The 16,194-nt window shown below is 51.2% G+C and overlaps 1 protein-coding gene across 1 annotated transcript in view; it reads right to left on the bottom strand.

Annotated features, from left to right (window-relative positions):
- PTK7 (protein tyrosine kinase 7 (inactive)) overlaps nucleotides 1–16,194 on the bottom strand; it is an 84,798-nt gene that overhangs the window by 6,160 nt on the left and 62,444 nt on the right. The window contains exons 11-17 of the mRNA XM_003266240.3: nucleotides 14,272–14,421; nucleotides 14,008–14,158; nucleotides 13,790–13,917; nucleotides 12,466–12,669; nucleotides 11,476–11,631; nucleotides 10,646–10,878; nucleotides 9,388–9,468 (exon numbers count right to left, since the gene is read on the bottom strand). Of these exons, the coding sequence (XP_003266288.1) occupies nucleotides 9,388–9,468; nucleotides 10,646–10,878; nucleotides 11,476–11,631; nucleotides 12,466–12,669; nucleotides 13,790–13,917; nucleotides 14,008–14,158; nucleotides 14,272–14,421 (1,103 nt within the window). The remainder of the gene's footprint in view (nucleotides 1–9,387; nucleotides 9,469–10,645; nucleotides 10,879–11,475; nucleotides 11,632–12,465; nucleotides 12,670–13,789; nucleotides 13,918–14,007; nucleotides 14,159–14,271; nucleotides 14,422–16,194) is intronic.

Below are 16,194 nucleotides of genomic sequence, written 5' to 3'. Positions count from 1 at the left end.
ATTTTTTCTAGTAGAAACGAAGTTTCACCATGTTGACCAGGCTGGTCTCGAACTCCTAACCTCGTGATCCATCTGCCTCGGCTCCCAAAGCACTGGGATTACAGGCTGAGCCACCACGCCCGGCCACATTAACATTTTAAAAGTATGTATTAATTCACTGAACAAATATAAATTGAAGCCAGACGCCTGTAGTCCCAGCTACTCAAGAGGGTGGGGTGGGAGAATTGCTTGAGCCCAGGAGTTCAAAGCCAGCCTGGGCAACATTGTGAAATCCTATCTCTTTTTTTAAAAAAAAAAATTGAGTATCTACCACGTGCCATATACAGTGGATGTTGGTGGAATATAACAGGGCTGGCCAAAGCAGGGCTCTTGATGGGGGGGCTGCAGCCAGGTCACTTGGTGCAAATAAGAAACCATCCATTCACAGAGAAGGGGAAGGGCCATTTGGTGGGCACCTGCTGTGTGCCACACCCCAAACAAGGCTGGCTGCCTCTCTCCACACGTGCACTGTGAGGCAGGGCCCAGCCTCGGCTTCATCGAGAGGCCCAAGGTGAGGCTAGTGGCAAAGCCTGGCTCTTCCCTACCACTGCAGCCGCCTCTCTGGATCACATCACTGCTGATGGACTGTCTGCCCACCAGTGGGCACAGAGGTTGGGCTGCTGGCTACTGAGCTGGCCCTTCAGCATCCCTGGCTAGCTCAGAGCAGCTTCCCTGCCTGGCTCCCAGAGGTCACAAGAAGGCCAGCAGAGGTGCCAAGCCCGAGTGCTAGGAGAGGGGACACTCCAAAGACATCTCTTCTCAGTTTTCTTGGGCATGGGCCAGTGACATCCCTGTGAGCCCCACTACCTCTACTGGTGGTTTGCTAACTATGGTCACAATCTGTATGTCATGAAACCAATTTAGGGAATCTTAGCCAGCACTAAAGAAAAAAAAAAAGGGAACAGAAAGTAGAGTGCATCACACTTAGTAAGAGCATCATTCATGAAATGTTTTCATTTAAAAAATATATACATATGTGTGTATTGGGTTGTGATGCAAAATGTACTTTTTGCCCACTCAAAAAGTTTTTAAAAACAATGGTCTAAATCTGTGCTGTCCTATACAGTAGCCACTATCCCCATGTGGCTATTTAAATTTAATTAAAACTTTTTTTTTTTTTTTTGAGACAGGGTGCCTGTTGCCCAGGCTGGAGTGCAGTGGTGCAATCACAGTTCACTGTATCTTCAACATCCCAGGCTCAAGTGATCCTCCCACCTCAGCCTCCCCAGTAGTTGGGACTATTGGCATATACCACCATGTCTGGCTAATTTTATTTATTTATTTATTTAGAGACTGAGTCTCGCTCTGTCGCCCAGGCTGGAGTGCAGTGGCGCTATCTTGGCTCACTGCAACCTCTACCTCCCGGGTTCCAGTGATCCTCCTGTATCAGCCTTCAATGTAGCTGGAATTACAGGTGCCTGCCACCATGCGCGGCTAATTTTTTTATTTTTAGTAGAAATGGGGTTTCACCATTTTGGCCAGGCTGGTCTTGTACTGCCGTTAAGTGATCCACCTGCCTCGGCCTCCCAAAGTGCTGGATTACACGCATGAGCCACCACACCCGGCCTATTTTTATTTTTTAGAGACAGAGTCTCACTTTGTTGCCCAGGCTGGTCTCAAACTCCTGGCCCAAGCAATCTTTCCACCTTGGCCTCCCAAAGTGCTGGGATTACAGGTATGAGGCACTGCACCTGGCTTTAAGTTAATTAAAACTGAGTAACATTTAAAATTCAATTCTGGTTAGCGCAGTAGCTCATGCTGGCCTGTAATTCCAGCGGTTTAAGAAGCTGATGTGGGAGGATTGCTTGAGCCTAGGAGTTTGAGACCAGCCTGGGCAACATAGTGAGACCCCATCTCTACAGAACATTTAAAAATTAGCCAGGTGTGGTGGTGGGTGCCTGTAGTCTCAGCTACTTGGGAGGCTAAAGTGAGAGGATCACTTGAGCTCCAGAGGTCGAGGCTGCAGTGAGCCATGATTGCACCACTGCATTCCAGCCTGGGTGACAGAATGAGACTCTGTCTCAAAAAATAAAATACAGGCCAGGTGTGGTGGCTCACGCCTGTAATCCCAGCACTTTGGGAGGCCAAGGCAGGCAGATCACGAGGTCAGGAGATCGAGACCATCCTGCCTAACACACGGTGAAACCCTCTCTCTACTAAAAATACAAAAAAATTAGCCAAGCGTGGTGGCAGGCGCCTGTAGTCCCAGCTACTCGGGAGGCTGAGGCAGGAGAATGACGTGAACCCAGCAGGCAGAGCTTGCAGTAAGCCAAAATCATGCCACTGCACTCCAGCCTGGGTGACAGAGCAAGACTCCATCTCAAAATAAATAAATAAATAAATAAATAAATAAATAAATAAATAAATAAAATACATTAAATAAAATTCAGGCCGGGTGTGGTGACTCACACCTGTAATCCCAGCACTTTGGGAGGCCGAGGTAGGTGGATTACTTGAGGTCAGGAGTTGGAGACCAGACTGGCCAATGTGGTGAAACCCCATCTCTACTAAAAATACAAAAATTAGCCAGGTGTGGTGGCACGCACCTGTAATCCCAGCTACTCAGGGGGCCGAGGCAGGAGAAATCATTTGAACCTGGGAGGCGGAGGCTGCAGTGAGCCGAAGTCCTGCCACTGCACTCCAGCCTGCTCGACAGGGTTAGACTCTGTCTCTAAAAAATACATAAAATAACATAACATAAATAAAATAAAATAAATAAAATAAAATTCCGTTCTTCTGTTGCTCTAACCAAATTCCAAGTGTACAGTTGCTATATGAGGCTAGTGACAACTGTATTGACCAGCACAGATATGGAACATTCTCATCATTATCCTGATCAGTGCTGCCTGAGGCTCTAACAGGCACTGCATTAATGCAGAGGTGCTAAATGAATGATGTAATTAGAGCTGGGAAAAACCTCACCCAGACGGAGTCTCACTCTGTCGCCCAGGCGGGAGTGCAGTGGCACAGTCTCGGCTCACTGCAACCTCCGCCTCCCAAGTTCAAGCAATTCTTGTGCCTCAGCTTCCCAAGTAGCAGGACTACAGGCATGCGCCACCACACCCGGCGAATTTTTGTATTTTTAGTAGAGACAGGGTTTCACCACACTGGCCAGGCTGGTCTCAAACTGACCTTAAATGATCTGCCTGCCTCGGCCTCCCAAAGTGCTGGGATTACAGGCGTGAGCCACTATGCCTGGCTGCTTTTGGTACATTTCTTTATCAACGATGAAGACATAAAATCTCAGGATAGCTTTCAACTAAACGTGTAACCAGTGAGGAAGGTTAAAGAAGAGGGCGGGTGGGCTGGGCGCAGTGGCTCACGTCTTTGAGCAGTGGCTCACTTTGGGAGGCTGAGGCGGTGGATCGCAAGGTCAGGAGATCGAGACCATCCTGGCTAACATGATGAAACCCCGTCTCTACTAAAAAAATACAAAAAATTAGCCAGGCGTGGTGGTGGGCGCCTGTAGTCCCAGCTACTCAGGAGGCTCAGGCAGGAGAATGGCGTGAACCCGGGAGGCAGAGCTTGCAGTGAGCCGAGATCGTGCCACTGCACTCCAGCCTGGGCGACAGAGCGAGACTCTGCCTCAAATAAAAATAAAAAAAAAAAGGGGGGGGGGGCGCTGGGCATAGTGGCTCACGCCTGTAATCCCAGCACTTTGGGAGGCCGAGGCAGGCAGATCACGAGGTCAAGAGATTGTGTTCATCCTGGCCAACAGGGTCAAACCCCGTCTCCCTTAAAAATACAAAAAAATTAGCCTGGCATGGTGGCGGGCGCCTGTAGTCCCAGCTACTCTACTCGGGAGACTGAGGCAGGAGAATGGTGTGAATCCAGGAGGCGGAGCTTGCAGTGAGCCGAGATTGCACCACTGCACTCCAGCCTAGCGACAGAGTGAGACTCCCTCTCCAAAAAACAAACAAACAAACAAACAAACAAAACAGGGCTGGGCGCGGTGGCTCACACCTGTAATTCCAGCACTTTGGGAGGCTGAGGCGGGCGGATCACGAGGACAGGAGATTGAGACCATCTTAGCTAACACGGTGAAACTCCACCTCTACTAAAAATACAAAAAAATTAGCCGGGCGTGGTAGTGGGCGCCTGTGGTCACAGCTACTCGGGAGGCTGAGGCAGGAGAATGGTGTGAACCCGGGAGGCGGAGCTTGCAGTGAGCAGAGATCACCGCCACTGCATTCCAGCCTGGGCGACAGAGCGAGACTCGGTCTCAAAAAAAAAAAATTGGGCGGGTGGATGGCATGCCAGGATTACTGGGCCTCTCTTCTCTGGGTACAGGGAAGTACACTGGGGTCTCCATGAAAAAGCAGAGTCTGGCTGGGCACAGTGGCTCACACCTATAATCCCAGCACTCTGGGAGACCAAGGTGGGTGGATCACAAGGTCAGGAGTTCAAGACCAGCCTGGCCAATATGGTGAAACCCCGTCCCTACTAAAAATACAAAAATTAGTCGGGCGTGGTGACAGGCTCCTGCAGTCCCAGCTACTCGGGAGGCTGAGGCAGGAGAATCGCTTGAACTCGGGAGGCAGAGGCTGCAATGAGCCGAGATCGTACCACTGCAACCCAGCCTGCGTGACAGAGCGAGACTCCGTCTCCAAAAAAAAAAAAAAAAAAAAGCTGAGTCTACATCCCTAAAATAACCCCTGGAGCACGGTCCTCAGGATGCCCCACACGCACTGGTGGTAAAGATGCCAGGCCGCTCCAGTGGCCATCATAAACAGAGCCAACTCCACTTCAGACTTCAAAATCCCAGGGCATTGTCCAACCTTGCTTGATTCTCTTTAAGTGGCAGGCAAAGGTTTTGGTAACGTGCCCTCATCAGACTTGTGAGTCCCCTGGGCCTGCTCTCTCTGATCTGGCTCACAAGCTAAACAATCTGCTGCTAGTCAAGGTAAACAGAAGAAGGTAGACTTGGCATGGTAAGTGACTTGCTATCTTTCCAGAGAGGTGGTGCTTCCGGAAATACTGGCTAAGCAAGGGCAGTAAAAGAGAATTGTTAGACTCAAGCCAATTCGGTGTTTCCTTGATGCTGGGCAAGATGCCATCAGATGGCCACTGAATTAATTCTCAAATACTGTTATAAAAGACCCGTTCTTTGGTAAAGATCAGACTCACCCCTTCCTTTCCAATTTTAACACCCCAGGGGTTTGCCCATGTTCTGGCTAACACACTGTGATGCTACTGAGATCTCACAAGAGGCCTTCTGTTTCCTGCCACAGCATCTGACTGCATAAAGCGTGGTCCACCAGGTGTGCTAAGCTGATCCTGCTTCTCATCACGTCATTAGTTCACAAGTGATCCACGGAGCAATCACAGATTACAGCTCTCTGATATCATCTTATCAGCTACTCTAAAAGGCATTACCTACCATTATGCCAACACCCGAGACCCATGTCTTTGACTTCTGTCACTACCTCACTGGTCTCTTAAAATCCTCCTGAGGCTCCCCTCAGTCCACTAACACCCAATATGGCACTTTGGTGCCAACTCTAGCTGGCCTACCACTAGGGCAGGGAACACCCTGCCTACCACTCCACCTCCCTAGAATACTTAAGTTCAAGACCAGCCTGGACAACATGGCGAGACCCCCATTTCTACAAAAAATAAAAATAAATAAAAAGAGGACAGGAGGCCGGGTGCGGTGGCTCACGCCTGTAATCCCAGCACTTTGGGAGGCCGAGGCAGGCGGATCACGAGGTCAGGAGATCGAGACCATACTGGCTAACACGGTGAAACCCCGTCTCTACTAAGAATACAAAAAATTAGCCGGGCGAGGTGGCAGGCGCCTGTAGTCCCAGCTACGCGGGAGGCTGAGGCAGGAGAATGGCGTAAACCCCAGGGGTCGGAGCCTGCAGTGAGCTGAGATCGCGCCACTGCACTCCAGCCTGGGTGAAAGAGTAAGACTCCTTCTGGAAAAAAAAAAAAGAGGACAGGATAGAAAACATCAAGTGCATCAAACACAACATTGTGAAAGTTTAATTTTAGTTATATGACCCTGCACACCAGATCATGAGTAAAATGCATTTCTTTTTTGTTGTTGCTAAGTGATGCAGGTCTTGCTATGTCACTCAGGCTGGCCTCAAACTCCTGGTTCCAAGGGATCCTCCAGCCTCAGCCTTCCAAGCAGCTGGGATTACAGGCACATACTACTGCACCAGCTTAAAATGCATTTCCTAAAAGGGATTATAATCAAAAAGCATTTCAAAGCTACTAGTCTCCACCAGGGCTCCTTGAACTTTAATGAGCTTAGGAATCAGCTGGAGAGCTTGTTTGAAAAATTCAGGTCTTCAGACCTCACTCTCAAATACTCTAATTCCCTCATTCTGAGCCATGGTCCAGAAATCTTTTTTTTTTTTTTTTTTTTTGAGACAGGGTTTGACTCCTGTTGCCCAGGCTGGAGTGCAATGGCAAGATCTCAGCTCACTGCAACCTCTACCTCCCAGGCTCAAACGATTCTCCTGCCTCAGCCTCCCCAGTAGCTGGAATTACATGCACGCGACACCATGCCCAGGTACTTTTTGTATTTTTAGTAGAGACGGGGTTTCCCCACGTTGGCCAGGCTGGTCTCGAACTCCTGGCCTCGAGTGATCTTCCCGCCTCAGCCTCCCGAAGTGCTGGGATTACAGGTATGAGCCACTGTGCCTGGCCTGCATTTCTTTTATTTTATTTATTTTTTTTTGAGACAAAGTCTTGCTCTTGTCTCCCAGGCTGGAGTGCAATGGCACGATCTTGGCTCACTGCAACCTCCGCCTCCTGAGTTCAAGTCATTCTCCTGCCTCAGCCTCCTGAGTAGCTTGGATTACAGGCACCTGCCACCACGCCTGGCTAATTTTTGTATTTTTAGTAGAGATGGGGTTTCACCACGTTGGCCAGGCTGGTCTCATACTCCTGACCTCATGATCCGCCCACCTCGGCCTCCCAAAGTGCTGGGATTACAGGCGTGAGCCACCGCGCCCTGCTTGTTTTTTTTAAAACATCCTCTCTATGTAACGCAGAGTATTGTCCTTGGAGAGTGTAGAACCCAACTTATTAAAGCTCCGCCATCATATTTAAGACACTATGGGCCGGGCGCGGTGGCTCACGCTTGTAATCCCAGCACTTTAGGAGGCCGAGGCGGGCGAATCACGAGGTCAGGAGATCGAGACCACGGTGAAACCCCGTCTCTACTAAAAATACAAAAAAAAATTAGCCGGGCGTGGTGGCGGGCGCCTGTAGTCCCAGCTACTCGGAGAGGCTGAGGCATGAGAATGGCGTGAACCCAGGAGGCGGAGCTTGCAGTGAGCCGAGATCGCGCCACTGCACTCCAGCCTGGGCGACAGAGCGAGACTCCATCTCAAAAAAAAAAAAAAAAAAAAGACACTATGGCAAAAAAGTGTGAAAAAGATGTTTAGCAAAGATGGTGATGATGTGCAGTCAAATAGAGTCCCTTAGGTCACATGAGAAAGGTAACTGACTTCCTGTCAACCTATGTCTCATCCCAGCCACAGAATCCCACCTTGACTCCCCTGACTCTTGAAGCCATCCCCTCCTGCCATTCAACTACTTCCTGTCCTTGTGAACTAAACTCAAATGCTTTTCTCTACTAGGAAAACTTTGTTAACCACAACCATCTGTCCACCTACAGGACATGGGTGTCTTCAACATCTCTTAATGCCTCCCACGTGCTTTCTGTTTTACCTCAAGTCTGTAAGGCACAGGTCACACTCATGTACCTAATCTCCTCACTAGATCATAAGTGCCCCAAGGGCAAGTGCCTGTCCTCTTTTCCCCCCCTCTTTGAGACAGGATCGTGCTCTGTTGCCCAAGCTGGAGCGCAGTGGTGTAATCATGCTCACTGCAGCCTCGACCTCCTGGGCTCCAATGATTCTTCCTCCTCAGCCTCGCAAGTAGCTGGGACTACAGGCACGCCCCCACGCCCGGTTAACTTTTTATTTTTTGTAGAGACAGGGTCTTACTGTGTTGCCCAGGCTGGTCTCAAACTCCTGAGCTGAAGCAATCCTCCTGCCTTAGCCTCTCACCGCACCTAGCTGATGCCTGTCTGTTTTAATTTTGCATTCCCAAGGGCCCTTGGGGCCACACCTGGCTCAGTGAGGATTCACTGGCTCTGTGAGTGTCCTAATTTGTGAGCTCTTCAGTCCTGAAATCTCACTTAGCTGGTGTAGCAAGTCCCATCCTGTGGCTTCTCCTCTACAGCCACTATACACAGTTCCTGCAGCTTCATGGGGATGGAGGTAGGGGTGTGGTGTCAGGGGGCCAGGTCACTTGTCCTGTCTGGGTCTTAGTAAATTCACACGTAATAAGAGGGGGCCAGCCTGAAGGGCACAGAGCTGCTTCCCCAGAGAGACTGGGGGCAGCCAGGGTCCCACTCACCTGACTCATCTGCCAGCCATGCCTTTCTGCTCTGCCTCTAGAGTCTGTGACCTGGGACAGCCTAGCAGGCAAGGAATGGTCCCCTGGGAGAAAGGGCAGAGCCTTCTGCCTACCCTGCCCTGAGCTCTGATTTGGTTTATGAGGTCACTTCACTGCCAGCTTGGAAGCAAACTCCCCAGTCACATGGAAGGACGTAGATCCATTTCAGAGGGGAGAGGAGGCGGCTGTGGGCAAGAAGAACCTGAGGGAAGGAAGAAGGGGCCGGGCCACAGCAAGCCCCAGGCACTGGAAAGGTATGGACTGAGGTGGCAGGGGGTAGCAGGCAAGCTTTCCCTTCCTCACTGTTTCAACCGAGGTCTGCTCTACCACAGGGGCCCCAGCCAGGGCTCTGTGCCCAGAACAACCTCTGCGCAGAAGGCAGGAGGAAAACTGGAATGAAAGGCTGGGCAGCTACAGCCCAAGGGAGAGGGCAAGATGCAAACCACAGAAGGGGAAACCCAGGAAGCCCATTCACAGAAGAGTCTTCTCCACTCAGAGCTGAAGAAACACACTCAGGCCCACACCTAGCCCAGCAGGCCCCTGCACTAGGACTGCTTGCTGCTTCTCCAGCTCAGAGCTCACTGCAGGTGGGCAGGTGGGCAGGTGTCCCGCTCCAATGCAAGCTCCTGCCCAGAGGCAAGGTCCGAGGGTAGCTCTTCTCCGTGAAGCCAGCATGGCAATGCAAAGCCACTTCCAGGCTACATGACCTGGGACAGGTCATACAACCTCCTAAGCTTCAATGTCTTCATCCACAAAATGGGGATAGTAGCATATATTTCAGAGGACTACTGTGATAATTACGGTAACACATGTGAAGTTCTTACCATAGGGCCTGGCCCATAGACAGCCCTCAACAAATGGTGCCTCTGTTGCTCCTGGCCCACCCCTGGGCACCCTCTCCCTCCCTCCTTCACTCCCTGTCCTCACCTTCTGCTTGGTGCTGAGGGGCTGTGACTTCAATTTTTCATCCTTGCTCTTGGAAATCCTCAGGAACTGCTTGAGGTCTCCCTAAGGGAAAAGCCAGGCATCTCGCTCAGGGCAGTGCACAGCCATTGGCTGTAAAGCCTCAGACCAAGCAGGTGCTCGCAGAATTCCTGCCTGGGGAGGCAGTGAGAAGGCTTAAGCTAGCCTGGGCCCCTTTCCCGGGGGGAAAGTTCACCGGGAGTGCAGAACTTTAAAAATATATAGGAGATGCCTCCTAGAGGCTCTCTCAGTCAGAAAGGAGGAGAATTGGCATTTCTACCCCAAGGGGAACCTCCAGACAGGTGGGGCAACAGAGCCCCTATCTTCAGTGAGCCAAGAGAAAAAGTCCCCTACCCTCTGTCCTCAAAGATTCCTGAGAGGAAACCCCTGTCCTCCAGAGCTTTACAATCTAATAGAAACAAACAGAGGAGAACACCAGCAGCAGAAACATACATAAAGCATTCATAAGTACTTGTTTGTTTAATTTTTTTGTAGAGACAGAGTCTTGCTATGTTGCCCAGGCTGGTCTCAGACTCCTGGCCTCAGGCGATCCTCCTGCCTCAGTCTCCCAAAGTGCTGGGATTACAAGTGTGAGCCACTGTGCCCAGCCGCATAAATACTTGTTAACGGAAAGACTGATAGGACTCCTGTCCGCTCTTGCCCCAGAGCTAGGGATTTGAGAAGCAGCAGTTTGAGGACCATGGGGTGAGGGCCAGGACCAGCCAGGGAATGAAGAGGAAGGGGCAGCTCTGGGAACGGCACCCTGAGTGGAGAGGAGAAGGCTGGTGGCTGGGGTAACACTCATGTCACAAGTGGTGCTAGGAAGGAGGGAGGCAAAGTGGGTTCTGATGTATTTATTCTCAAGTGGGGACAAGCTTTTGGGGAGGAAAAAATAACAAACCAAAGAAAACAAGAGTCAGAGAAGATGACCTGGAAGGCATCCCTGCAGTGTGACAGTGCGAAGTCCCAGAAGAACTTAGGACCAACCCCCCGAGATACAGAAGGAAAGACTGGGTGCTAATAAAGGGAGCGCAGGCATCCAAGAGCAGGGAAGGCAGAAGCTGAGCATCACAAGGTGGGCAAAATGTAATAGCAGGCAGGCGAGGTCTCGGCTGAGACCAAACGAGACGAGGTTTTCACGGTGCTCCAACCACTGACTCCCACCTTTGTAGGACACTGCCCTCCCTACCCGAGACCCCCGCGTCCCCTGCCAATAGCATACCAGTTCCACGTATTCCAGCACCATGTAGTGGGGCTCAGCCTCCCGGCACAGCCCCAGGAGCCGCACCACGTTGGCGTGGTTCAGCTTCCCAAACATCTCCAACTCCCTCCGGAAGTCCAGCTGCTGCTGCTCGTCCTTGCTCTGCAGGCTCTTCACAAGTACCAAGGTCTCCGCCACTCCCTCCTCCAAGCCCTGAGCCTTTGCCAGGAACACCTCCCCAAACTCACTCTTCCCTGTGGGTACAGTCTGAGTCAGAAAGCCACCTTCACCCAGGCCGAGGCAGCTCCTGACCTGGGGGAGGGGCCTAGGCTCTCCCACAGTGGGGACCCACCCACCTGGGCTGGGCACAAGACCCGGTTCTGTTGTGACCCCCTCCCTCCTTAGGCTTCAGTGTCTGCAGCAGCAAAATAAAAGGGTTGGACTAATATTCAGCATTTTCCAAAGGGTGACTCGCATGAGAATTTTTGGTGGCTCATGGTAAACATGTCTTAACGTATGTTAGGAAAAAACGTAATTATGACAAACCCACGATTTCTCATATTTTTTCCTAGAACAATGGTACCTTAGTTTTTTTTTTTTTTTAAAGAGTCAATTTAAATAAAACATCAAGTAAATAATACTACAGGTGGTACACAGGAATGACAAAATCTGCACGAAGGGCAGTGAATAACAGGCTCTGGGGCCACACTGGGCTAGATCTCTACCGATGCTTCCCTCCACCTCTAACATCCTAGGTTTCAGGGACTTCAGAACACTAGCCCGTACCCAGCCTCAGGACACAGCGGGTGACTTGCAGTTAGGCAGGGGCAGCTGTAGTCAAGGCAACATACCCAGCGTGGTGATGGGCTGCAGGCTAGACCGTGGGAAGTGCACCTTATCACTTGTGCTGTGGCGTTTGTTGGTGGCCGCGGGGCCGGAGCCCAAGCTGGTCAAGGCCACTTCCTCTTGGATCTCTGCTGAGGGCTGCCCGTTCTGCAAAGGCCCGCCTGGGAAGAAGGAGGACAGGCGCGTCACAATGAGACCTGACACTCTGGCCACCACGGGGATTTCTGTTCTGTCCCCTGGTCTTCCACTCTTGCCAACTTGGGTCCAATCACAGTGCCCCACATGAAAGGGCACGCCCAAATGATGAAATGATGGGGCTGGGGCTGGGTGGGGGAGGTATGGGCATCCCCTAGGGTATGACCCCTTAGTGATGCAGCTGATTATAACCTCTGAGATGAAGCCAACTGCAGACGTCTAATCTGAATCAGTGGTCTTTGAATACCATAGCTACACATAAGGATTTTTGTTTTCATGGGGCCTCCTATTGGGCAAAGCCCTAAACAGGCACAAAGGGAAAACCACAATAATGGAGACCCAACCCCTGCTCCTGAACACCTGAGCTGATAGGAGAGACCCAGCAATGACCTCAGGGAGCTCCCGGTCCAGGAAGTGGGGATAGGAGAAGGCAAGTAAACGGAAAGACTGCCCTTGGGGGAACTCTTAGACTCACAGGGGGAGACAAGACATGCAACAGCAACATGTGTACATATACTAATGATATCTGTGGTTTTGCGCTGGGAGGAGGAAACAGCAGGGAATCATAGGAAGCTGGTCCAAGAGGCTCCAATGAAGAAGTCTCAAGCCAGGTTGCTCAGAAGACGAGGCCCTGGGAATCGACCAACTCCAGGCTTCCCGCTAGGGGTGGGGCAGCCCCAGCTCCAGGACCCAGCAACAGCCGCTCGGTTTCCTGAGTCCTGGAGCTCTCCCCTCCGTGGCCGCGGGAGGGCGCTCAGCTCCCGCACACGGGCACCACCTCCCCCTCCAGGGCCCCTCACCGTTGAGGCATTCCATCTCTGGCTCCTCGCCCTCGGGCTGCTTCTGCAGCCGCTTGGCTTTGCAGCGCTTCTTGCAGTAGAACATGAGGCCCAGCACGGCAATGATGTAGGCCACAGCAGCACCCACAGACAGCCCAATGGTCTGGATCATCTTGTAGGGGGGAGGGCTGCCAGGGCCCTCTGACTCCTCTGGCACAGGTTTGTCTGAGAGACACACAGATGGGTCTGGGCAGGGGCTGCTAAGCAAAACAAGCTCTGCTTCTCTACTAACTCCTCCCAACCCCATCGACGGGGCAACTTAACAGATGGCCCGGGAGGGTCACCACCTTCACTGGCTTTAACAAGGGCCAGCAGGTCCTCATGCCCCACCAAGGTCAAATGAAGACTCTGAAGGAGATGAGGTCAGGGGTTCCCAAGCTGGCTTTGCATCAGAAGCCAAGACAGGCGACACGGATAAGCACACCTGTCAGGGAGCCACCACAAACCCACGTTATTTGTTAAGCTTCCCAAGTGACTTGATAATGTGAGCCAAGCCCTGGAGAGCAGCATTTGGGAGCTTCAGGTTTAGAATTCCAGGCACTGCCTGGCACAGAGCAGGTTTTTCAATAAACAGATCTGTAGAAGGGATCTGCTGGTCTAGGGGCCTTTCAATGGCCCACACTGAGGGGTCTCAAGAGGCATTAGGGGAATGAAGGGAGAGAGACCATGCAGGATCCCCCAACTGCCACACACACCCCAGTGGCTCCCACCAAGGGGGCCTCCTCAGTTCATTTTCATCCATTTAAACTTTCACATTATACTTTGTCTAGAAAAATAACTCTGCTGCCAAACCGAGAAAGTTTGAGAGCTTCTCATTTAAACCACCTTCACCTGTGGATGCACAAACAAGTCCCCAGAGGAGAAATAAGTCTCCCAGGGCAGAGAGTTAAGTGCAGGGCCTTTTACCTGACCTATCATCCTCTCTGGGCCTCCTGGAGAAAAGAACCTTGTCCTACTGCATTCTGACCTGGTCCTCCTCCCCAGCCACCCAGAGATATGTGTGGCTGCTGCAGGAACCTGGGAGGCAGCATTGCAGGAAGAGAACATCCCCCACACCCCCCGCAACACACACACACACCCACCGACCGTGGGATGTTAAATAAACAACAGCCCAGCTCTAAGCAAGGACTCTAAGACTGTGCAGCGGCATGGTGAGACGGCCGAATCCCCACCCCTGCCACAAAAATGGCTTCTGTGCCATGTTCTGCACACAGGGACTGAGTACAAGGTGACAAACGTCTGGGCCCCCCACTTCCTGTGCAGCACACCCCTCCCCAGCCCATACCCACGACATAGAGGGGGGCCTCCGTGTGCTTGATGTTGCAGCTGTTGCCTGCAATGCAGGTGTAGCGGCCTGAGTCCTCAGGGGCCACGTCATGGATCACCAAGGAGCCATTCTGGAAGATGTGCATCCTGTCGGGGGAGAAGCCACAGCGCTGGCCAGCTCGCAGGGAGGGGGGCTGCAGGAGAGGAGGGACGGGTGTGGGAGAGAGGTAGCCCTACCTGGGTCCCAGCTTGGTGGGGTCCAGGATGCGGTCCTTGCCTTTCCACTGAATCAGTGGCTTAGGGTCCCCCTGGGCCTCGCACTGCAGCAGGGCTGTGTGGCCCTGGTACACAGTCGTACGCTCTGGCTCCACTTTGAAGGTGATAAAAACTGGAAGGAAAGAGACCAGCGAGGGGCAGGGAGGGGTGAGCCAAGGGGCTGGCAGGGTATGCGGTGCTACCCCAAAGGGCCCTCCCAGCCCCAGGACCCTGCCACGGTTGTACCTGCCACAGTGAGCTGGACATGGGCACGAATCTGACCCTGAGGCCCGTTGGAGGCAATGCAAGTGTAGTTGCCAGCGTCATCTCGAGTCACCCGGGCAAAATGCAGGGTCCCAGCGTTGTCTGTCACCCACTCTGGAAGGCTGCTCCCATCTGCAGGGGTAACAAAGGGAAATTATGGGAAGGATCAGGGTTACACAGATGGCTGGCAATGCCTTCAGTCCCTAACCTCTATTCAAAAACACACCATCACTCCTGACCACCCATAGGCAAAGTGCAAACTCCTGAGCCAAGTGTTAGAAGCGCCCCTGTTATTTACCCCTCTTCCAATTCTTCAGTCTCACCTCTTCCTCCTACTGCCCTGTGTGACATTCCACTTCTGCCAAACTGGACTCTGTTTGGGCCCAGATTGGCCCTGTTCCTACCCTGCTGCTCGTCACTTCTCCCTCCTAGAGCCCATTCCCGCTCTTTGCGCCATCCCAGGCTGTAGATCCATTTTGAGCCTCACCTCTCCCAGAAAGTTCCCCCAGACCTGAGCAGAGGGAGCCTACTTCCTCCTCAAAATCTACAACTGTACTCTCTCACTCTAGGTGGAAATGTCAAAATTGGTCCAACCTTTTAAAAAACAATTTGGCAACTCACATCAAGGGCTATAAAAATGTTCATACCCCCTTTCGTGTGTAATTATCCCAATTCTGGGAATCTTTCCCAAAGGAAATAAACCTAAATCCAGAAAAAAACTTTTGGCTTAAAGATGTTTATTGCAGCAATGAAAAAAAAGGCAGTGGGTGGGTGGGTGGTTAACAACCCAAATCTCCAACATTTAAGGAACAGTTAAGTAAATTACAGTGAATCCAATTGTTGAAATATTATTAGGATCATCAAAACAAATATTCATGAAGAGTGTATAAAGATGTGGGGAAATGCTTGACAATGGTAAGTAAAAAAGGGTATAAAATTACACCGTTATTAAAAAAACATAAAAATAAATAATTTTTAAAAATGTTTTTAAAAACTACAGTTATCTGTATTGTCTACTTCTATAATAAGCATGTCTACAGGCATGCACCACCATGCCTGGCTAATTTTTAAATTTTTTGTAGAGACAGGGTCTCCCTATATTGCCCAGGTTGGTCTTGAACTCCTGGGCTCAAGCGATCCTCCCACCTCGGCCTCCCAAAGTGCTGGGATTACAGGCGTGAGCTACCACACTCAGCCAATCATGTAGATTTCATAACTGAAGCTATATATACAATAAAACTGCTAGGTAAAAAAAGAAAAACATATGCACAGAAAAAGAAGACATACACCTAAAGATGATAAATGGCAGGACCGTGCATTTTTTCTCCCAATTTTTTTTTTTTTTTTTTTTTTAGATGGAGTCTTGCTCTGTTGCCCAGGCTGGAGTGCAGTGGCACAATCTCGGCTCACTGCAACCTCTGCCTCCTGGGTTCAAACAATTTTCCTGCCTCAGCCTCCCGACTAGCTGGAACTACAGGTGCGTGCCACCACCCCTGGCTAATTTTTTGTATTTTTAGGAGAGACAAGGTTTCACCATGTTAGCCAGGATGGTCTCTATCTCGTGACCTCGTGATCCACCCACCTCAGCTTCCCAAAGTGCTGGGATTACAGGCGTGAGCCACCACGCCCAGCCTCTCCCAGTATTTTCTAAAGGATCCCATGTAACTTTTTTTTCGTTTTTTTTTTTTTTTTGAGTCAGAGTCTCACTCTGTCGGCCAGACACTGGTGCAACGGCATGATCTCGGCCCACTGCAGCCTCCGCCTCCTGGGTTCAGGCGATTCTCCTGCTTCAGCCTCCTGAGTAGCTGGGATTGCAAACATGTGCCACCACACCTAGCTAACTTTTGCATTTTTAGTAGAGATGGGGTTTCACCATGTTGGCCAGGCTGGTCTCAAACTCCTGGC

Source organism: Nomascus leucogenys, chromosome 17 (genome assembly GCF_006542625.1).
Source record: "Nomascus leucogenys isolate Asia chromosome 17, Asia_NLE_v1, whole genome shotgun sequence".
NCBI lineage: Eukaryota > Metazoa > Chordata > Mammalia > Primates > Hylobatidae > Nomascus > Nomascus leucogenys.
Note: the sequence above shows the minus strand (reverse complement) of the source record. Positions and strands in the feature narration are given on the sequence as shown.